This window comes from Limanda limanda, chromosome 16 (assembly GCF_963576545.1).
Source record: "Limanda limanda chromosome 16, fLimLim1.1, whole genome shotgun sequence".
NCBI lineage: Eukaryota > Metazoa > Chordata > Actinopteri > Pleuronectiformes > Pleuronectidae > Limanda > Limanda limanda.
The window spans coordinates 17,629,997-17,654,934 of record NC_083651.1 but is presented as its reverse complement, the minus strand read 5'-3'; the positions used below and the strand labels follow the sequence as shown (position 1 = coordinate 17,654,934).

At 41.2% G+C, this 24,938-nt stretch overlaps 1 protein-coding gene across 1 annotated transcript in view; it reads left to right on the top strand.

Annotated features, from left to right (window-relative positions):
* Positions 1-735: 735 nt before the first annotated feature.
* tanc1b (tetratricopeptide repeat, ankyrin repeat and coiled-coil containing 1b) overlaps positions 736-24,938 on the top strand; it is a 100,357-nt gene continuing 76,154 nt past the window's right edge. The window contains exons 1-2 of the mRNA XM_061088343.1: positions 736-822; positions 13,096-13,189. Coding sequence (XP_060944326.1) covers positions 13,129-13,189 — 61 coding nt within the window. The 5' untranslated portion in view covers positions 736-822; positions 13,096-13,128. The remainder of the gene's footprint in view (positions 823-13,095; positions 13,190-24,938) is intronic.

The following is a 24,938-nucleotide window of genomic DNA, read 5'->3' as shown; positions in this document are numbered from 1 at the left end:
TGTGGTGTATTTGTGAAAGTATCAATATAAAACATTTAAACAAAAATTAAGTATAAACAATACTACAAGCACCAGGAGGGATGTGCATTACGTTGTCAAATATCTAAATAATTGTTCATCAGAAATAATAAGATGAACAAGTACCTGAAAGTAAAAATGTGGAATATGAAATGAAACATTAACACTTTCTAACTTTCTGTAAATTTTGGTAAGAATCTGAGCATGTTAAAGCCCTCAAAAAGCCAATTAATTTGCCTGAAAAAAAATAAAATAATAATCCCTACAAGTTCAATAGACACTGTCTGTCAATTCCTGTCAGTGCTCCGGCCCTAATAAAACACAAATAAATCGATAGATGGATGGATAGATGGATGGATAGATAGATAGATAGATAGATAGATAGATAGATAGATAGATAGATAGATAGATAGATAGATAGATAGATAGATAGATAGATAGATAGATAGATAGATAGATAGATAGATAGATAGATAGATAGATAGATAGATAGATAGATAGATAGATAGATAGATAGATAGATAGATAGATACTAGAAAGATAGATAGATAGATAGATAGACAGATAGACAGATAGACAGATAGACAGATAGACAGAAAGAAATCAGCCTGGTTCTCTGCATCCCTCACACATGACCTCATGCTGGGAGGAGGAGGAGGTGGAGGAGGAGGAGCCCGGCGGCCCGCAGCCTGCCCACCTTGGCGGATCAACTGGGGGAACTGGAGTCCGTGTGGAGACCTTACGCTGGAGGACCGGGAAAACTTTTATACTTTTTTGTACTTTACTCTCCATGACATTTAACAGGTAAGACTTCTACAAGCACACTCGCGGGGGGCGGTGGGGGGCGTATGGAAGTCGGTGAACCGGCGGAGAAGCGGTGACAGGGAGTTTGTTTTAGCGGCGGCGGGGGAGTTGTTTCCTGGGGAGGAATGTCGGGACATGTCCCTGGAAGCAGCCGTCACCTCCAGCCCCGCAGCCCCGGAGCACCGCTGTCTGTCAGCGGGGAAACTTCTCTCCTCTCAGCCTCCGAACTTCCTTCGTGGACATTAACTACTTCTGCTACTTTAACTATGAGTTAAGCTACGTGTTAACCGCGCTAGCCGCCTGGTTAGCTCAGGTAGTGGAGTTTGGTTAGTTTGGTGAGAACCGGACTTAACGGGACTCACCATGAGTCGCTGGGAAAACCAACGAGGAAGAAGTTTCACTTTTATCCCGCAACACGTGACTTTACTTCACCGTCGCCATGGTGATACTTAAGGGCTGAAACGAAAAGTCGATGGATTAGTCGTTTCATTAGCCGATTTGTATTCGTTTAACTATACTTTTTCGTGTTTTCATCGGCGCTTCCCTCTAAAATTGGTTTAAAAAAATCATTATTGATTATTGAAATGATTTGTCAGTGTCAGGAGATGTTGGTCACAGAAATCTGACTTCCTAAAGTTGGACTGACAGTCCCAAAGCTGAAGATACTTCAGGCTGGGAAATGAAAAAACTTCAATATGTATCATAATGTAAATTTCATCAATGGCAATATAACAACAGTCTAATACATCAATATTGTGCACAGTAAGGAAGTATTGTACATAGATAGATAGATAGATAGATAGATAGATAGATAGATAGATAGATAGATAGATAGATACTGTATTGATCCCAAGGGCATACAGTAGCACACAAAACAGTCAAACACGGGAAGCATGAGATTAATAAAAGATGAGTCAAAATGAGTCTAGAATAAGTTCACTGCAGTGAGATGGAAGTCCAGCCACCAGAACTTCTACAAAGCTGTCACTGTCACCAAGTATGTGTTAATTGAGATATTGAAGAGACAAATATTTTAAGCGTGATTGAATGACCAGGGAACCGAGGCAGAGTATTAAAGCCAAATATAAATAAAGATTTAAAGATAAATAACATATATATTTTTGTTTTTTGTTGCTATTTTGGATTTTATAAGCTAAAGTATTGATTGATAGATACATTGAAAAAAAAATCCATAGATCGATAGAAATGATCAGTTTAAACAAAGCCACAGCAGAATATCCTATATTGTTTGTTACTGTATTTCCTAACTTGCCTTAAGACACACTTTCTTAAAGTCCCTTCAATGGTATGTCATCTTTATTGTGCAGTATGTCATCCTCATTGTGCAGTGTGTCATGCTTATTGTGCAGTGTGTCACGCTTATTGTGGACTAACATCCCATTCGCTCGGATGCACGTGCAGCTCATTACTTTTTCTTGGAGCTGTGTGGTCTTGTTTGATGCTAATGTTAGTCTCTATTCTGTGATTGGAGGCGGTGGTTTTCAAAGCGGCAAACCCAGCCCAGATGAAGTGGTAGGCTTCAGGCTAGAGGACTGTAATCTAGTCCTCCCACATAGGATTGAGTCATTGAAGTTTGAACTCGGCTGGCTGTGTGTGACTTTTCTGTTTCCAGTATATTTTCAGTGGAGGAATCCTCTTGTAGCTCAGCCAGGTGCTGTGAAAAAAAACCAGCACTCAGATTTTTTCCTCTTGAGAAGCAGCCTCTCAATGCCAGGATGCACCTTTGATCATTGTCAGCACATGAAGTCATTGATTCAACGTACACTCGGAGCAAGTGTTATGAAGTCTTCATAACTTTGCAACCTCTTTAATCTTGATAGAACCTGCCACAGCGTTTGACATTTCCTATGTTGAGTTACGCATCTCAATCTGCCGTCAATAGCAATTCCACTGTATATGCCAAGGTGTTGATTTTTCCATTTTTAACTCAACAAGTGGAACAGGCTTAACTGCTGACAGTGGTGCTGACAGCCTGTTTGCCTGGAGATATTCAGTGTTAACTTTCCAACATCATTTCAGGCAATTTTACGCAGATAATGGATTTGTATGCCTCCATGCCAAGGCCAGAGCAATCCCAATTGTCTACCAACTGCAGCGTTATGAGGCGTTTGTTCGGCGGAGCACTCATCTTATTGAAAGTGCCACAAGAGTTTACCTCCCAGTCTCTTCAGAGCCTAGTTCCCATGGTCCCCAGCCAGTTGGCCAGTAACAGAGGCTGGCATTGGAGTCGCATTGTTATGGCTGAGGAGGGAAAGTTATTAGAGCCAGTGACCTGACAGACAGCACATACTGAGCTGTTGTTGAGGATGATGATCATTATTGTGTACCGTTTGAAAGGGGCCACTCACCGTAGGAGCACATGGTTCCAACAGGAAGTGCAGAGTCTTTAGAGGTTAGTTGGGTTCAGGACCTTCACTGTAACTAAGAGATAGTTAAGGGGTTAGGGTTGAATGTAACCATATGGTGATGCCATATAACCAAACTTTACCACAAATATAAGCAGCATCATGATGCCCTTTATCAATTAGTCCTGGTTCTTTTGCACAAAAACCTGTATGGTGCCTTTCAAATTAATTCTGGTGGATTAAGTATGTAAAGTAAAGTTTTTTGGGGTTAATGTGGAAGTTGTCAATCCATTACCATATAAATTATAATGGAGATATCATCACCTGATCATGATTATACCAATACGGTCATGTGACGCATGCCATATAAAATACAATATAGCTTGGCCTAACCTACGATCATAATTTTGTGATTTGCATTTGTTATAGTGCTAATTGAGATTTGCGGTATCACGGTTCCGCTGTCCTTCATGGGGATACAATATTGTGGATGTTTTTATCACGTTACAGAATTGTTTCACCCCTTACTGAGTTCCATACCTGGAGAGAAACACTCTCCTTCAATAAGACACTTGATGTTGCAAAAACCCAACATGTCAAACAGAGCAAAATAAAAGTATTGTGAAATTATTATCCCTGTAAGCGGAGATGCATGTTCTGAACATCATATGTGAGTCATGAAGCTCTAAAAAGGCTCGATATCATTCACTGTCAGCTCTCATTAATTCTCAGTGGCAGACGGAGGATCACACACATTATCTGGGGTCAGTGCTACTGGCAAAGTTGGGTTGTGCAATTGGATTTGCTCAAGTTTCTTAAGTACTTATGACAATTCATGTATCAACTTGCTTCCTCACAATTTATTTGCCCCATTTACCCTTAGGTCATCTATTCAAAACAATTTTGACAGGCGTGCATATTGAGCTGCCTTTGTATTTCACTGATTGTGTTGGCCCTTGTATGAGGCATTTAAGTTACACACCAATAATTGATCATAGTAAAAGTACAGTATTTTCTGTAGTGGAAGTTGAAAGTCCAGGTGACCCGGCTGTGCACGTGTGTGCATGTGCACTCATGCCTGCATGTATGTTTCTAGAGCATGTGTGTGTGTTTGGCAGTGCTTCCTACTAACAGCTGTTACTGATTTACATTTTTGTCAAGCCTTTTTCGAACGCCCCAGAGAGCAATTCAGTGGTGCAAAGCGCCTCCAACATACCAAAGTGTGAAATCCAGTAAGGTTCTTTAAAAACAAACCATAACAATATGAATAAATATAAATTTAGTCCAAACTTTTATTGGGATTCTGATAAATACTGTGGGGTCGTAAAGACTGACACCACTTTCCTGTTCAAGTCTAGTAGAGAGTGGTGATAGACTCATCATATTAAGGCCTCAACACACAGAGGGTTCTTCCTATAGAGCAAAAGCCCTCAAGAACTTTACGACTTCACAGTGGGACAGCCCCGAATCCTCGTAGACTATGTGGGAAAGTATGTCAAAGTGTGTGAGTCTTCAAAGTCCAACACTGGAACTGGGTGCACCCAACTTGATGTATTCCAGCCATAACAATGAATTAACGTTTTTTTTCCTATGCTAGTCTCTGAGTCAGACATGTCAACTTTTTTTGTCTATGCTACAACTCAGTCTATAATAGGCAGTTGCACATTAAAGACTGAACAGCAGTTTGACTCATACATGCATTGAGCTTGTTGAACCTCAACCCCCAACCTCCTTGCCTTCTTCACATATGAAATACATTCATTGTTTTTTAGACACTAAAAGTTTAATACTGAAAGTGTTTCATTTAATAAAGCCTTAGAGAGATTGGCTTAGAATAAACATGCACTCCAAAATTGACAAGTGGTGATGACATCTTATCTGCAATGGGCTTTTGGGTCTAAAGCCCTGTTGAATGTGTAGTTACTTGAACCCTGATACACAAGGAATGTTGTTGGATTCAAGTTCATCACTTGGCTGTCACTGTTAAATAATGTAATTTGTCCTAGTAAGATGCCGAATCATTTATTTGACCCTCTGACCGACAAATCTCAGTGTGAGGAGAATCTCTCCCTGTGCTTGCAGAGACTTCCTGTAGACTTTAAACACTACTTGTTAATGTTTTACCCTTAATCAAATAGCAGACTTCCTGGGAGGCTAATGTCGAATTAAGTGTAAGCAGCAAGGATACAGCTTTATTTATATTTACCTCAGATGGCCAATAACACTTTGATTGTTATGGCAAATCAGTAATAGAGTGATAGAAATGGGGGATACGGTTTAATCAGCAGTGATAACGGGAGTTAATGACCGTCACCCTGATGCTGTGGTTGTTGTAACTCAGTTTTCAGTTTAGCATGAGGCTGGTTGATCATTTCTGAAGAGAGGTGGTAGCTGGTGTAGCATGAGGAGTGTGTCATTATAGAGTTTTAACTCAGAAAAAAGAGAAAGCTCATTGATAAAAAAAAAAAAACACAGAGAGAAGAAACTTAAAAGGTAGTCCTGCTTTATAGAGCTGCTGTATAGACATTCACAGAAATGTCCCTGGAATCTTCTAGAGGGGCTGTATTTGAGACAGCCTCTCGTCAAAAACACTTTGCATAGCAATATTTGAACATCATATTTGTACATCATGCTCCACTCAAGCGCTACCCATCGGCTCAAGAAACTGGGTCTGGAGTTGATGTCTGAAAACAGGTTATGTTAACTCCTCCGAGGCCACATTACACACTGATCTGTAAAGCTTTATCAGGGTAGGTTGTACAGTATGTAAGCGTAGTTTTTTATTTTAATCTGTGTAAAGCAGGGAGGGTAGTATTTATCTGGAGAGGATGTGCAACAACTCTTCTTACTCAGACGTTTTAGTTTCAGGTTCTGTGTCTTTCCAGAGCCTGGGGTATAACTGTGAATTCAGAGCAATGATCCCCCTCTAAAACATGCCTTGACACTTCCAGGGCAACGCAGGTGGGATAATGAAGACTCAGGTTTAACCAATGTCACAACTGCACCAACATTTTGTCCTGCATCTGGATTTAATCAGTCACATTAGAGATGATCAAGGACAAGTGGCCACAGAAGGCTAAATCTGTCTTTCCAAAATGACAGCACCTTTCCCATGGCAGTCTAATGAGGAGATCAGACTTGTTATCCGTTTTTAATGTCGTGCTGAGCCGTGCAGCTAGTCCTCCTCCATAACAGACCAGCTGGCTTTGCCCCAAGCTAGAACTGGATCCGCGTGTGTATGTGATGGGATGGTATGATTTCCCACAAGGTAGCTCCTTTTCTCATCATTTAGTTAAAAAAAAAGTACTCCCTTGGAATTTCTTATATCCTTGCAGAAGAAGTACAGACAGGTATCAAATTAAATTAAAAGCAAGTGTCTAGTTAGGTGTTGAGCCACCGTAGACCTAAAAGCTTCAGAGTGCATTAGAGGTGTAGCCGCACACAAAAATCACAGCTTTGTATATAACTCGGCTTTTAGGTGACAGTTTGATAAAAAATAAAGAACATTAAACAGCTTCTTTTTGTTGTTCTTTTAAAAATGTTAACATTGATTTGTTAACGCTCGATTACAGGTCTCAGTTACTTTCAGCACATGTTTAAAATCGGTGTTCTCAACCACACAGGATGGCCACACACCCACTGCTGATAAAACCCCTATACTGTTTGTTATCGCTTTCTCTTGGTCTGAATTGTTAACTAGACACTGCTTGAATACCTCCGGGGGGGGGGGGCTGTGTTTGCACAGCACTCGTTGAAACACGGAATTCCAAATTGAGTGGCCCATACCAAAGTGTTTTGGTACAAATACAGATACATGTACCGTTAGTGTGTATTAGTTCTAGAAATTTCTGAACTGAATGTAATGTGGTGACAGCACAGTCTAAAGCATACAATTCATTTTCACAATCATTTTCTAGTCATCAAACCATTCAGTGACTCCCTGTGCTCTATGCATGGAGGCATTTTCAATCCTCTTTCTCCAATCTTTTGCCGTGACCACAGTGTAATGTTTAAGAATAGCATCATATTTAATGCTGTAGTATGAAGTAAATAGTAGGCAGCAGTAATGATGCTGTTGTTTTACCCAGAACACAATACTACCAATGATTTTGTGCTTGTCTTATTTAATCATACAAAAAACCCTTTGTACTTGTCCAGTAAATCCACCACCTCTTCTGATTCATTGCAGACACATGCTGCTAATAGGCACTTTTCACAGCAGACATTTTGACATGTCACAGCAGGAACAGCACAGGTGTAAATAGAGTTCTGTTCCACTGCTCCAGTTTCAGGATCCTGGTACTGAGCGTGCCGGCCCACTGTCACACGGCCAGTTCTTATTTGGACACTTGAACTGAACAGAGCCATTGTTGCTGTTATCAGTAACACCTGTTCTATTCCTGTGGTGACATGTCAAGATGCCTGGTGTGGTATTGGTATACAAGGATTTCCTGAAGGAGTGGAACTCTCGACACGGCCTTTATTTATCTTTTTTAATCTACAGTTTTGAATACATATTAAAGAATTGGGGCTGCTAACGTCGACAAAAAGCTGTTTTTTTGATAGATTTCTATGTCAGATGATAGCACAATGACAACATCGTACCTAGAGGTTCTCCTTTGTAAAGTTGGCTGTAGTATTATATTGACGGGTTAGACTTTGTCTTTCCTCCTCAAGGCCAGCTGCTGGCGTTCCAAGACATTTCCCTTTTTGCTCTGTATAAGAGGAAGGCGTGCTTCTCCAGGGCTCTAAGGTTGAGGGGGAAGCACTCGAGTCAAACCGGTAGACGCGTTACATAAAAATGTCTGTTCTTTTGTTGTCCACTCATGCTATTGTGAATAACGACCTTTGCCAACAATGGCCGACACAGAGACTGTGCTGTCCTCCGTACAGACTCCCTACACTTCCTCCTTCACTGGTTTGTTAGCAAACTTCCCATTGTTTATGCAGCTCTTGAACTCACCGTCCAGGCCTGTTTCCTGCACTCAGCACACGGACAACAAAAGGAACAGATAATTATGGAGTTCACAGGAATATTTAAAAATATCTGATTACTTTCAGGCACTGGGTAATGAACGGGCTTGAAGGTCAGCCCATGGTGCGAATTTCCATGTCGCTATGACAACAGTTTGGAAATCCGAGAGTGATCATTCATGTAGAATCAGTTGATGAAGAGAGCTGGCAGGGCGTTCCAGCAGGAAATAGATGAAGGCACAAGCTGGAAAATTGCTGTTTTGCAGCCGCCCTGGAAGAGAGGTGAAGATATTCTGAGTTTCAGGCTGCTCTCTCTATTGTCTGCTACCTCACAGAGGACAAAGCAGCCTCTAACTGCCACGGCATGTAAAATGCTTACCTGCCAGAGGCGACTGGTGCAAACAATGCCGTTTCCGTTCTATATATAGCTGTCTTCTCAGATGTCTGTGGTATAGCAAGGAAGCTCCATTAACCACATGTCACGTCCGTATTGTGGAGGTGACTCCCCCACCTGCACTGATTTGAACTCTATCAATGAAGTGGTGACCTGGAAAACAGACATGTTGATAGCCTGAGGCACCTTTTAACCACTCTGGGTTCCATTATCTCTTCTCAGAAAGTTAACTGCCTCTACATTGTGCCTTTAGATTGGAGTGGTTCGAGCTGCTCACAGGTATCAGGCTGCCCATGTGAAGGTCAACCAGCTGACATACAGCATGAATGGCTGAAAATTGGCACGTTATTTGCCCAAACTAAATTTAAAGAATTGGAGGGGGCGATGATGATTTCATTATGATGTCATCATGATGTCATTCATACCATGATGAGTGATAGGTTAATCTGTCGAGTGGAGGGGAGTTTTTCTCTCCATAGTTGCCAAGTGCTTACTCATTGTGGGAACCATTGGGTTTCTTTATAATATTGTAATGTCTCCACCTTACTACGTAACGTGCCTTGAGATAATGTATGTTGTGATTTAACGCGATACAAATACAGTACAATTGAATTTAATTGAACAAGCTGTTGGTTTTGTCTTTCATGTTTTCGGTTGCAAAGGTTATAACACTGTATGAAGTCATTCTTTGACTTCATGGTGATGTCATTATGATGTCATTCTACCATATGATCATCATTATTTGTCCAACTTATTGACATCACTTCATGACGTCATTTATCATAACATACAATATGATGAGGAATGATTTACTGACCAATGTCAGCTTTACTTTGTCTCTCTAATCGTAATATCTGTGGAGTTACTTGAAAAATCTGCTTTTGGGACTATATTGCTGTTGTCCTTGACCTTTGACCAATCAACTCCAAATACTGATCATCTGGAGATAACCTCACAAGTAATATCCTCACCAGATTTTGTGTGAATCTGTCCATGCAGTGTTATTGTTTGCTATCCTTTTGAAGCCTTTTCATGACTTTTGGCTGTCGATCTCTTCAAATGAATATTGAGGGTTTATTTTGTCCTGTCATCCACAGAAACCTGTAAGCCGCTGTGGGACTTTCACTGTTCTCTTGTTATTTTTAAAGGGCCCCTTTTAAGGGGTCATGGATTGAGGCAAATATGAAACATGCAGTGGGATAGACCTGGCTTTTAAGGCCAGAGGAATCTTGGTGCTTGACTTGCTGCATTCCATGCAATCCATGACTCCTCTCTGACAAGAGGTCACAGTTATATTTCCCCCACAGCTTAAGCTTCGCTGCATTTGAAGTTGACGGTGGTATCTTTGTTAAAGTAGGTTCCACACTTGATTTCACACTGATTTTCACAGTTTTCTCTGGAATTCTAACATCTAATTCCAATGAAACAGCTTATTATACAACCTGTTATGCCTGTTGAATATAATAGACTTAAAGAAGTTACTCAGTACTACAGTACTGTATTGAGCGTTTCTTTGTGTTCAAGTAGTTTTAACTGATAATAAGTATAATTTAAGTTGGATTTGAGTAAGTTAGTGGTAAAATTTTAATTTATGTTTGTAGAGTTAGGGATATCATTAAGAGATTTCCTAAAATTACCCAGATCTGATATGAGCATCTGTTGAGTGAAACATTTGTAGTGACTAGAATAGATTACCTATGATTTATAAAAAAAAAATTGTGATTAATTGATTTGTGATTGATTGATCTTCTACTATATACCTGACACACATCTGAAGAAAACATTGTTGTACCCCTACCAGAAATCAGAGTTAGGACAATAATAATATCAGCTTCATTTCTGGCTTTTGGGTTCAAGTATCATTGTTGTCTGTTCAGAATATGCCTGTGCCTCATACAGGGAGACATTTCTCACTAGTACACTATGTAGCACAGTGTTTAAAATATATGCTATTAATTATTGATTAAAGATTAGTATTAGTCAGATTAGACATGTCAGACTTTTATTTAAGTATAGTTCAGAGCTTAATTCCTCTCCTGGGGATAAACAGGCTGATGGAAACTTATCTCAAGCTAAAAAGTACAGTACTGTAGACGATGGTTAAATAGGTGGTGTCTCATTATCAGTGGGAATGAACTGTGTATGTGTGTGAGTGTGGCTGGTGGCTGTGACGGGGGAGGGGTGGTGGAAGGAATTTGTCATGTTGGCTTTTGGAGTTTAAAGAGGGCGGTTTTCATTTCCTACGGGTTAACATGGGTGATGTTTATTGTTGCTGTGGAGATGAGCCGGCAGCTCCCACACAGCAGTGAGCCCCAGGCTAATGCACCGTGCTCTATCATACTATACTGCAGCACCACATAGATAAAGACAGGTCTGTTTTATACTACATCTCGTGCGCTCTTTACTCTGCTGTCAGGCCATTTATTATCATAATAATATAATAATATACTCAAGCTGATATGATAAGTGCCTTTCGATATTGCTGTTTATGTATGCCGATATGTGCGGGATAGGAAAACTTTATTTTACATGAAAAAAGTAGAAAATATGTGCGTTCATGTATATATTTTACCTAAAAATGCATTTTAACCATGCTACAGTGCAGCTGTATGTTGACAATTGCATTTAGCTAAAAGCTTAATTCTGTGCAAGTACAACCTCAGCCTTAGGGTTGGGGTGAGGATTCAGATTGTAAGTTCATGTTATTAGCATTATCATATATTTTAGTTTAGTTGCCTATTAATTATCTATTGGTGTCATCAGAAACTGCTTTTTATGGTACTAAATGTAGTTGTTGTACTTGTTGTGTTTGCCTTTTAATTTGTGGAATTTGTAGACATATCTCACCTCACTGTGACTCATTAGCATCACTAGAGAATGACATCAGAGTTGTACTGGTTTACTGTGAGAATACGCTGTGCCAAGTTGCTGTGCTCACCGTCATGACTGCCATGAATTGGTTAATTGACACAATATGTTTATATTTAATCTATTCATGTTGCCTTATCTGGGGGTAATTATGTTGTGATAATGGCATTTATATAATGTAAGGTATAAAACCTGATATTATAACTGAGGTCTGTATCCCTAACTTAATTGTTCAATTCTAAGGGAATGTTAATGAGACACTTGTTATCTTGATCTTCTACTTCATGTGATGGAGAGGGTTGAAACGGGATCAGTCACTAAGAATTGTCATCCATAAAGATGAACAAGAATGAGTGAATGAGTGCAGAAAAATGTTTTGTACTGAAGCAGACATTTTCAAAAATTAGCAGAGTGAAAGTGAATAGACTGATCTTTCTCTTACCTTGGAACTATCACTGATAATTTAGAGTTTGGTTCATGAAAAGCAGTCAAGGTTGAGGTGAGATGCAGAAGATCATCAGTAATTTACCCCAGACACCTCCTCCACCTTCAAAACTGATTCAGTGAGAGCTTTGCTTCACAGTGTTTCATGTGACACCATCAAGGATGAAAAGGGGCGGATCGATAGCCTCTCTCTGCAGCAGTAAGAGGACCTAGATATTTAAAGCCCGCTCTCTGGGGTTAAGGACTCAGTACAAGGACTCTGTGTTTTGTTTGCAGAAGGCATAGCCTTATTTGGTTGAAACCTTCTTTTCTCCTCTTTGGAAAGATTGCTCTGCTGCTATTAATATAGAAGGGTGCACTAAAGCAGTCTATATTGTGTTCACGGGGTTGGTAACCACAATTAACTGTTCTGGCTTGTGTTGTGTGCAGTTCAGTTTGGTTTACGTTGTCCGGCTACATAAGTCTATAAATAATCCCAAAGAAAACAAGCACATCCAGGAAAGTACTCAAAATGCACACTAGCTTGGGAACAAGCTTGGAAAGCAATTGCAAACACCCCAAGTTCAGCCACATAGCATCAATTACGTGTGGAATTCAGGGCATTCGAACAGTGTTTTCCTGCATAACAAGATAGCAGAACTTGTCCTTTTCTGTTTAAATATTAGAGCATTCTTTCCATGTGCCCCTCCACTGATGACCTGCAGGATTGGGAGTGCTGTGGGAAAACTCCCAGGCGGGTGCCAGCTAAGCAGAACTCTGTTTTGCCATTACTATGTTAGGGTTTCAAGGACACATTTTGTACCGTTTTGTAAGTATTGTGTAAAGCAAGACCTGCATGTCTTAGGCCGTTTTCAGACATAACCTGTGTGTAGAACCTGGAGAACTGGCAAAGGAATTTACCAGCAGTCTGCCTTTCACACATGCACAACACAGCATGAGGTTTTGTGCACAGTCAAATTCACACCAGCATCAAATCGTCCGCATTATTCAGACGGGAGTGGGTGAAGCCGGATGAAGCAGTCGGAGGCAGGAAGAGACGTATTATCTCTGCTGCGGAGATCACATGCTTTTCAGTACATCACACAGACTCCGGTTACAGCTCACTTCAAACTTATTGACACGTTCGTTGGTTTCTTCTACGTGCATGACTCCTCTTTTTCACTAGGATATGTTTGTTTTCTTTTTGTAAGTAATCAAAAATTTTGTTATGTTTTGTTTTTGGTCCAGAAGCTCTACAGATAGGATTCCAGGAATCTTGCCATGTTCAAGTCGGTGCTGAAGAAGAACCGAGATGGAGGCAAGGGGAGCAAGAAGGATTCAGGTATGTGGAATATCACATATCGTATCATATCAGTATCTCAAGGCTTAGACACAAACTTCTTCTGAAAAGAAGGCTGAAGAAGTCAAAATAATCCTTAGTGTGTCCTTGGCAACAGTGCTGCATCACTACAGGCAGTGGACGACATACATATCAGCCATATTTAGCAAAAGATGAAGAGCATGCACATTATTTCATTCTTTGTCCTGGTAAAAAAAATCCTTGCATGCTTGGTTTATAAATTATGTCATTATGTTATGTTAGTGTGATCACCATAATACAAATGCGTAGCTTTTCTACCCATTTATGGAAGCATGAAGGTTTACAAACCTGTTGGGTATGACCGCAGGTCCCATAATGCAACAGGCTCTTGCAGTACTGCTAGCGGTTTGACGAAGTGGAGACAATTACACTGTGTACACCATGGATACACTCCAGCACCAACCCACTGTATCTGTCACTCATTTAAAATTCATGAAACCATTATTATATCTGCAAACCTCAGTTCAAAGCAGGATACCTTCCGTATGGAAGCGTTGGCATTGTGTCAGAACAGATGTTTTCTTTTCCTTCATATATCTTTATTATCCAACATGACTAAACATGAGTCACTGTCAGTAATACCCGGTTAACTCGTCTCTTTTTCGTACAATGCTCTCCCCCAATGCTCTTTCTTGGCATAGCAGATTGACCATTTATGCTTAGACTGCATCTACCAGCCTCGACTTGCTTTTACCACCTGAGGACTGCCTCTAGCAGGCGGTACAGCGCTTACACGTCTTTGTCTGACGTGATCACTTCACTCAACAGTCAAATGTGAAGATTAAAGAGGGGAAGAGTCTGGCTCTGCTTTACACAACAGTCACCCCCACTGTTCTCCAGTACCGTGCAAAGAGGGAAGTTATCATTGAAGACTTTTATGTATTGTTTTCTGTCAGGTGCTATTAAGTTGTTGCAACCTGTCTGCATGCATGAATCATGCTGATAACGCAGCTTCCCAGTTTCCGCACACACACACGCACAAACAAACACACACAACACACGCCCTCACACCCTCACCCACACACATATTCTCTTGACAACAGGAGGCTCTGTGTACGTGCATGGGAGCAGCAGAGTTTTATGGCGGGACCCAGCTCCTTTATCCCAGCCTCACTCTCCCAGTTGGAACCCATCCATCAAGCCAAAGCAGCTCTCTCCCCTTTTTCTCATGCTGGGACAATAAAATCTGACCACTCCTCTCCGTTGTTAAGAGCTCTTAAGACAGATGAGAGGTCACAGAGAAACAACAGCTCCCAGTGGTCACTTTGTCGCACTGTTGCCCCTGCGTAGGACAGATATATTTACTGCATACTTTTTATTTTCAGGCTTTTTTATGAAGGTCAGACTCAAACTAAAATGGCTAATGTCCTGTAATGGCATGTATTAAATTAAAGTTATTTCCTAAATTATCTTAATTGAGCTTCTTATGTGATCTGGGATAAGTTTTAATCAATTAAGTATTATCATTTCAAATTTTAACTTTCATTGGAAGGGAGTTGGTTTAAATATTTTACCACCCTGTGTATGTCCCTGTTGTCCTTGAAGAGGACCTGTTTGGGAATTCAGGTCCTTCCTGGCAGCCGAAATAGAGTTAGCATCACAGGAGCCCTGATGGGAAAGGCTGTGTTAATCAAATTGGGCACACTGCAGTATGGTTAATGGTCTCCGGGACAAGATAGTAACATATTGCACATAAATATTCACTGCGTCCTCTGCACGGATTGAATAAAGATTTCATTTTGATCCCAGGCGGTTTGGAAATGTTGTATGTGTTAAATTTAAAGTCTGGTGTGGTTGGAGTTTTGTCATCCACTATATTGTTTGTGTTTCTGTTTGTCTTAAAATATTCAAATTGGAATCAACTGGTAAGAGAATAATTTGGTTGACACAGTGTCAGTGTTGTGGTTGAGATTGTTTTAGCATTGGGGAAGTGCTTGCTTTTTTATATCATAGACTATAAAGATTGGCGACATTCCAGCTTCCGAAAAGTGAAGCTAAAGCGTCCTGATCGTCCCGCTTGGTGGCTTGCAGCAGTATAGGTCATAAACCCTACCCCCTCCGTGTTGGTGGATGGGGCTTGGACCAAACTTCCTTAAAGAGGATTGGTCGAGTGCATGCATCGGCAGGCCTGGATACTGCGGTTCCATCCTATGATCTCTACTGCACAAACAACTGCTCCAAATTACGTCCTCGGCTCAAGATGGCAGTATTTGTATTCAGGATATTTTTACCTCATTGATGGTTAGTGGGAGGAAGTGGAGACATGTCGTCCATCTTTATTTACAGTCTTTGTTTAACATACATTAAGAAAGATGAGATATTTTGTTCTTGGAGAGATATTTTGTGTTAAATTGTCAACCCTTTTGTTTTATTCTATTTTGGTCAAGCATTCATTTTAATTTCTCATACGTCCATAACTCCAAATAGATTTACATAGCAAAGTGCACTTTAAAAATGTGCTCTTATTTTTTTTGCCGTTTTCCAGCTTGGCTCTCCCAGAGGTCACCCCTGTTGTTTTTCATCGTCCTATTTGTTTTTATACAGGAGCAGACTGTGCAGACTGTCCTTCCTTCAGAGGGACCAGAAGGACACAGTTCCTGTAAAATCTGCTCGACATGCTATAGTGGTAATCAGTGGGAGGAGGGACCTTGATAATGGTATAATTGCAAGATAGCTCAGCATATGTTGCTCATGACATGGTGGATATGGACTGGAGGAAACTTTAAAGCAGTCAAGGAAACTTGGCCCCCATGCCAGATACCACCACAGTCATTAGGTCTCCCTTGGGATCTCCCCATTGCCAAGACCGCAAAAACTCACAGTTTGCTAATTTAGTCTCTCCATCTTGCGCTCCTCCTACATCCTTCCTCCTCCTCCTCCTCGCTTTCCTCTCCTAGACTCACTCTGTAAGGGATCTGTTTGGACTTGGCCAATTTAATCCCTTTTAAGTCGTCTTTTATGGTGCCCATGCCATACTGGAAATGGGCTGCTAGTTTGCTCTGGCCTGTTGCTTTTGATGTGACCATTTTCTGAGAAAGGTTGCATTGCAAGTAAGCCTCAGTGGAATTAATAGATTTGAGCCCCAAGGCAAAAGAAGATGATGATATTGTAAAAAATCAAGCAGTGTTTTAATTGATGTTCGCTTTCAGGGTAGCGGATACAGGCCACTCAGATTTTACTGCGAGGTTCACCTTTGACTTCCCAGTAATTCACAACAGTGTCTGGTTTGAATTTCTCAGCTGAACTCGTTTCTTCATCTAAGGTGGCAGAATAGATTTTAAACACTATCCCTGGATGCGATAAACGTTCTTCAACTACAATGTTTTAAGTTGAGTAAAGTGACTATGATTCTCCTCTTGGTGCCCTAAGAGAATTCATCTTCAGAACCAAAGTATTTGATTTAAGCCCACTCGTAGATTTTTCAGCACCAGCCCGTATTTTCTTTATGTGACACACTGAGCCCTGCAGCCGGGGTATTCAGGCAGACTCGTCCATGACACTCCACAGTGCTGCTATTAGTCACATATAATCTATTGGTTCTTTTTTTACCAGCCTGATATTCTTAGCTCTAATAATGACTAATGGACAACATCTTATTTCAGACCAAATAATTGGTGGTTTCTTAAGTGTTTTACTGTGTATTTTTTAAGCCACGCCAAAGCCCTATGAAGGACATGTGAAGACAAGTCTGTATTTTTGGTGCTCTGTCTGTGAAACCGTCCAATTTTCTGTCTGGTTCTCACATAGGAGAGCATGATCTGTCTCCCTGTCTTGAGTTAAGTGAACTGCTGCGTACTGTCGCTGCTGTTGTGGGAGTCTCATCAGTCAGCTCAGGATGTGACCCAGGCAAACAGAACTTTTGACTCAGCTTTAATTGCTGAAGGTGACTGCGTGGATTGGGTAATACCTCTGAGGGACCTCCAACTGGGGCTTCCCGCTCAGTGAGCTTGGGTTGTTCGAAGCAGCTGCCAGACAGTTGTCTGTCTGTTGTGGGGTGACACAATGTTAATCACACTAGCAAGCACGGCAGTGCACCCTCAGAGGCCGTCAACGGTTTCAGCTGTTTATTCCTATGAACCCCAACAACACACACAAGCCACACACACACAAAAACAAGACAGGCAGCCACCACCAGTTGGCAGGGTTCTTTCCCATTTCATTTAGCCGTATGCATGGAGACTGAAGCCATCATGCACCTGGCTGGACAGGAGCCTGCAGGCCTGTTGTTGACCTGTAAGCAGAGAGAAAAGGGAGGGGCCTGCTCTTCTGCTCTGTTTTAACTTTTAAGTTCCCAGCAGTGTCAGCAGGAGTAATAATGACTTTGCATGGCATTTCTGCTGACAGTAATGCTTTAAGATACAGTCTTAAGCCTTGACTATTAAAAATGAAACGGAGAAGCAAATGGTTGGTGCAACTGTTACGCTTGAACTTTTCATTTACCAGTGGCTTTTTTTTTATGACAACTAGATCTGCACCAAAGTCCTTCAGAGGTTACGTTTCTGTGCATTTAAATAGTGAACGTGTGACTACAATGCTTTGATCATCATCAAGGTCTTCCACAGCATGGAGTGAAAACATGAATAACTGACCTGCAGAATTTTTTTTTTATTCTAATGGTAATTTCTGATTAGGTGCATCCAGGATTTCTGTGTGATAAAGTGAAAGATGAAGGGACAATTCATAATGTAGAAAACCTGTGAACAAACTGATTTTGGTGAGTTGTTGAGCGAGTGCGAGAGAGAGAGAGAGACCATTCAGCACTGCACTCTGTTGCCTCAGCTGTGGCCGTGACTGGTACGTGCTGTCTCTGCAGTTTCTGTGAGCTCTTCGGCTGTTTTGACATGAAACAGTGATTTGTTGCTCAGGGGTCAGGCAACAGCAAATTGGTTACGAGACAGGACTCTGTTGTGTTTGTAGGATTTCACATGGTTCTGGAAATTGGTGGTACCACAACGATGATAGAGTTTGTAGGTTTGCCCTTCATGCTGCATTTTCCGCAGGGGGGGGACTCAATAGCCCTTCATAAACACTTAGTTTGTGAAGCTTGAAAAGCTTAGTTTTTGTTGAACTGAACAGTGAATATGTTGTTGAAGCTAATAACCTTCTTGACGCAGAACTTTCTGCTGTTTTTATTATTGTCAATCGTAGTTGTCTTCTGTATTTTCGGAAGTGGCTGTATATTCACTCTCTGTGGTGATACAGTTAAATATGAGAGCAGACATTGCAGAGATTCCTTCCCTTCTGTAGTCTTTCTCTTTCAGCCGCCCTCAGGGGTTTAACATCAGGAATTTTTACTGTTATGGGAAGGCTGCCCTCAATAAACAATAACCACAGGTGGCTGCCTGATTATTTGTTAAAAGAATGAGTTTCTGATGGACTGTCATTTGCCCATTTTGTAGCTTTTTAACAGAGCAGAAAAAATTGTTTTGTATCAATTTAGGAATTATTGATATACAGTAGTAGCTGTAAAAAAAAAGTCTAAATTCAACGTGACTATTTGTTTGTCAACCACTTTGTCTTCAGGAAGCTGTAAAGTTCATCCACATAAACTCTGTCTCCTCCATGTTAGTGTTTCCGAGATGGGTCAAACTTAAAAGTCAGAGTAAACAAAAGAGTTGTCCATCTTTATTTACAGTCTATGTGTGACTTTCTAGTCTGAGTTGTTTGCTGGATCAGGTGCAGTCCTCTAACACCACTAAGGGAAAGCTCAACACCAAGTTCATGATCACAGCGAGCTCTTTCACTGACAAACATACGGCGGCTGACATTCCTCTCGGACATTAACAAACACCGCTCAGGACCAAGTTTGCCCGCAGGTTCAGAGTGTGTCGGAGTGCCTGTGATATCCTGGATCTTCTAAGTGAACAGCTGGGTGGCAGCCTCCTCTGCAGCCATGTCTACCACAGCCATTTTGAGACATGCTTCCTCCTCGTCCTGCGGCTGGTTGGAAAACTCCCTCACAGAGTTGTTCCGTCCTGTGGGGAAGCGTTTAAGTTCTCTTTTTATTTGGAAAACTGCTCTAATGCCTCGAATAATCTCTGTGCCAGGTGAACTAGGAATTCATGATGCACATCTGTTATGACAATTGGTATGGTGAGAAGGGAAGCACTTTGTCAATGAAGGGCCTTTACAGAAATTTTGGAAAAACGTATTCTTTTCATTCATTTGGTGTTACAAAATTAAGTAGGCACTGAAGTTGTAAGCACTGAACCAAGACAGATGCAAACAAGATGCACGCAGTCGACCACGGGATGTCTAGACCACAGATTATATACAGTACGTGACCTGCACAGGACAGAAAGGCCGACTCTTAAGCTATGCCACACACAGATAGAGAGAGAGAGACGCACAGAGGGTGAGACGGAGAGAGAGAGAGAGGCAAGCAACCTCAAGAGACATGATTAACATCCTTTGATTAACCATAATAAGCAGTTTTTAGACCAGAACCACTGACTCCTTTATCATCAGCTCATGGTTTTCCTTATGGAACCCACTTCATACTGAGCAGCCTCATACGGCTATGAAGCTGGGGTTTGTTTAAGTTCTCCATTTGAGCTCTTAAGTCTAAACATTCTGTGATAAATAGACTTTTTAAATCAGTTTCACTTAAAAAACACATACGTTTATATCTGTTCGACTGTACACTTCTGTTCTCCTCACTGTTATTAAACAAAAACACAGCTGACAATAGTGTTGTGGGTTTTCGGCCTGTGTTTGCTATTTTTGCTCGTAGTCATGTTTATCTAGATTTTCATGTCCAGACACTAGTGGTAGGATTTAAAACGGTGCAGAAAAGAATGCACCTGATTTACAAAGGAGACCATTGAGAGCGCAGACCTGCACGGCTATCAAAGCGCTGTGCAGCCAGCAGGCAACGATTAGCAGGGCGTAGCTCAAACCACATAACTCACACACTCTCGCACACACACAATTGTGTACACAAACACACACTCACACGCCCACAAACCTCAGGTGTATCCACATTAGACACTCCCTGTCTCTGCTTCTGAAAAGTAAAACATGGGCTATGGGGGAAAGCAGTGACCCCGGTCTGCCAGTCTCACTGTTTTCTGTTGGGGTTGGCTTTTACAACAAACACTGGCCTGGGCTACATTTAGCTTTCACATCACATGACTTAAGTGTTAGAGGAAGAACGTCTTTGAAGGGCTTTGAAGTTTATGATCGCATAAAAGTGACGTACAACCCAAGAAGTAGTTAATTCTACTTATTGTAATGATTTATATTGATCTTATGTACGTTCTGCACCTAGTATTTAACAGGTTGAGATTTTATAGTTCTTCACCTTATGTTCTGCACTTTAATGTAAAATGACATCACACTTTGAGTTGGTGAGCATGACGATCAGGCTGAATAACCATTTCATTTCACTTCTTTATTCATCCTGACACCGAGTTCATTACCTCCGCCAAGCAGGTTATGATTTCATCCCTGTCAGTTTGTTTGTTTGTCTGAAGTATTAAACCAAATCAGATTACCAAAAGTAGTTGGAGGATGGATTATGTGATTCGGTGTCTTGACATATTTATAGATAGTTCGCATGCATGTTTAGGGAACTGATCTAAGAGTGTGTGTAACTTGGTGCAACTTGAATTCAAGGGTACTGTTGGGCCTTGGTGTAGGCTGTACTGAGAAACCCTCTAGTTTTAGCATTTTTTTTGGTTTTGATAAATATATTGTAAATAGTCTGTATTTATACAGCGCCTCTCTAGTCTTGTTAAACCACGGTACAGTTTTGCTGTTCACCCATTCACTCACACATTCATACAGTGCATTTTTGTGCAGCACTTTATCTATCATACATCACTTAGTTACAGCAATTTGGGGTTCAGTGTCTGGCCCAAGGACACTTTGGCCCACAGAAGAGGGGAGACTAGACTAGAAACTGACAACCCTATAGTTAGGAGACAACCAGTTCTACCTCTTGAGCCACAGCCATTTCATTTGATCGTGTTGCTATGTAAGCAAGGGAAAAAAATGTTACCATGACTGTTCCTAGTGGCAAAAAATATGTATCTTCATATCAAATGAAGAAATATGTTGATATATTTTTGTCTACTTTCAATATAATTGTAAAAGTGGCTGAGATGATATGTCTTTTGCGCTGTCTTTAAAACTGTTAATATGACTCATTCATGTATTGGTTAATTTTTTCTTTATGGTGGGATGAGATGCATAATTTCCATCCCGTGCTTATTTTTAATGATATCCAAAGAGAACACACAGAGGATAGCTAAATGGAATAATGGATGGTCAAATCTGGCGCTCCTCTTTCTGCCCAGCGGCTTCTGGCTGGGAGGAATTTGGAGAACTGTTCCCAGCGGCCCACTGTCTGCCACTGCAGCCAGTGATCACTCTCCATTACCCTAATTTGGCTCTCACACACTCAGCATCCGTAGTGCTTGTGTGACCTTGGAGGCGATGTGCACAGCAACGGCAAGCGGCCAAACAAATACACGAGGACTCATGGAAGCAGCGGGTGATGTCATCTACACCACAGCAAACGCAATCAGTCATCACCCGGCGTTATCTCCCCTCCCCAATCCATGGGCAAATAGTGTTTTTGTCCCCCTTCTTCAAAGAAGAGGAAAACGTGTTTATCAGTGAACATGGCGGGGTGTTTTTAGATGGTCTTTGAAGGCGATGATAGCGTCTGTTGTGGCAGTTCATTGGTTGGAGAGGTCAGCCGGCCACAGGTTTTTCTAATTATAGCGTGACCTTCCCTGGGCAGACACATTCCTTCTGTCCGATTTTCCAATTTGCTTTCACACCTCAACCATCCTTTGTGATCTAAATGACCACTTAGTGTCCCGCCTTTGTTCGGGCGACTATCCCATCAACTTCAGTACACAATTAATCACAAATAGTTTATTCTATTTTATGTATTTTCCAATGGGTTTTAAGGGTGGTATTTTTGTCACATATCGCCATCTTTCTATGCAGACAGCGACTCATGCTGTCACACTGTCTGACTCTCAGTAAAGTCTGTGTGGGTGTCTGCGGAGACCTCTGTTCCGTCTTGGGATTTGGGGGGGGAGCTTTCTCTGTCCCCTCTCCAGCTTTACTCTGTCTTTCTCTGTTCTGCAATTCTGAACACAGAGACTTTTTTTCCTTTTGCAATTGTTTCTGTAGATGAATGTCTCGCCATCCTTAGCTCAGGAGGGTTTGAGACAGGCCGAACTAATGACCTCGACTCCTTTGTGCCAGGCCTCAAAGGAAGAGGGAATGGTGCTTATTGTAAAGAGGAGCAGTCGTCCGGAGAGTGCTCCCTCTTCATATTTATGTCATATTTTAGATTTAGTTTTTCAAGATCATTCTTTTATTTGAAACTTAGTTGGCAAAGTTTAGTAAAGCCTTAGAAAGTGAGGTTAAGAAGTCGCAGAAGGAGTTTTTGTGTCAGGGGTAATTCTCCTTTATTGTTAATCTTGAAAATAACAAACGGACATATCATCGCTGTGCTAATGGTTGAAGATGTTCCTATCAAAACCATATGTAATTTATGCTCAAGATAGCAGCAAGCTTGGCAAAGATTTGCCTCTGGCCTTGTTTGCTTATGGGATTAGGCTCTTTGGAGGGATTGGACGGAGAGCCTTTGTGCAATATATCGTCCATTTAAAATGACTGAAGAGGCTGTTGTCCAGGAGTTGGTGGTTTTCTCATGACCTCACCTGGCCCCCAGAAGGAGCTCTGCCTAATGATCTGTGCTAATGGTGGTCCAAATCTCTTGTTGTACCAGATCTCCATGGCAACCCACGACCCAAGACTATATTGCAGTTGTACCATGAGACAAATTCCACTTATTTTTTCTGCAGGAGGTTGCTTTGTGCATACTGTTAACAGATATGAGTCAAAAACTGGAAGTGGAACAGTTAGGAATTGGAGAAAGGTCGACTGGGAATTCAGAAAATGTGTGGCAGGTGAAAGCTCATGTCCATCTCTCATCTGACTGCATTGTGAATCTTCTACCTTGAATCACAGTGGCCTCAGAGCTGTGTTTGCAGTGTTAAGATGATTGATCATGGTGAGGACAAGTGTACTTGGTCATCCATCATCCATCTGTCCTTTGCTTTGACTGTACCAGCTGTTTCCTTGGCTGGTAGAGGACATTGCTGTAATTAACCCCATGTACTGTATAACCCATGTGAGACATTTTATGGCTTTAAGTTCAACTTCTGTATTGTGCCTTTCATCGTACAGACAAGACAAATATGGAAGTGAGATAGTGCTCACTAGTGCAAAGTGACAATGTTGTGGTGCTTTGTATTTTAAATCAAGTCTTGGTCTGGAAGTTACTGAATCATCATCTTGTGTCCGGACAGTTTATATTAGAAAGAACATAAGAACAACATAAAGAAAACACTTTTAAAGACAGATCGTCTATAATGTTGAATTTCATTACATTAGCTGTTCTTTACAAGGGTCCAATCACATACAAACAATTATTACATATATCATAAATTCTAACTCACATGCTCACAACTAAAACTAACTCATGATTGGTAGAGCGTGTATCAGTGGGACCTTGATACGCCATCTCTATCCCCGAATCGCTACTGCATTAACTCTCCGAATGCACAAGATGGCTGCATTTGTATATCTGTGATATTTTGGCTTAATTTCTTGATAGTGGGAGGAAAGGGAGATGCACTCTCCATCTTTATATACAGTCTATGGTGTAAACACACTAATAGCTTTTTAAGACCTCTCCATCAAAGAGTTTCCACTTCGCCTGACTGAATGTGGGCCATTATAAACTAGTATTGTGTCTTTTCACCATTAAAGCATACCCTCTCTCCTCTGTATTGACTGGTCAAGCAGGTCATCAGTATTCATAATAACCTGCTATCACACAGAAAATGGTCTTCTGTCATATCCTTAATTGGTATCCCTTCTGAGTCCCTGCAAGGATTCTTGAAAAAAAAGCATGATAAAAAATGAAATTGACGATTTATGAAGAAGAATGGAAAATGTCATAGTGAGGTGCTGCCCTTCACCTCCTCCTCCTCCCTTTTCTATTCTTTCTTCCCCAGGACACACACACACACAGACAGACACACACCGCTCCCTGTGAGTCTCTCTTCCTCATGGGGCCAGTGGGGAAGGCATTCCAGAGCTCAGGCCACTGCAGAGCTGTGCTTCAGATGCAAACCATGAGATACACTCTGTCTTAGTGTTTTGAGTCAGAACATTTTTGCCATCTTGCCTTGCCAACAGCATCTAAGCAGCAAATTTGTTTTAATCATCAAGTGCGTATGAATTTAGGCTGAGGGTTTTCAGAGCTGCGGGAACTGTCGCTGGTTCCTACAAGCTCAAACTGAGGAGGCTGTCTTGAGTTGTTTTCTCTCATTAGAGGCCACCAGAATAGATGAGTAATCCTTTGAAACCAGTTAAAGAGTCAGTCTGTAAACTTCATGAGTTGTGGAATTTCGTTGTTGCAGGCAAAATGGACATTTTGTGGTAGAAAAGAATGCCCACAGGGAGGCAGTGTGTTAATATACTTAACTTACAGTAAACAAAAGAGGAAAGAAAAGAAAATCTGACGCTTCGAGGAAGAGATGTCACATTGGTTATCTTTCATACGCTGTGTGCTTGATCCTGCACCAGACATGAAGCCGGGTAGAAGATATACAAGTGAAAACTGAATGTGTTGGAAGAACCATCACAGATCATCTGCTTGAACATTTATCTCATG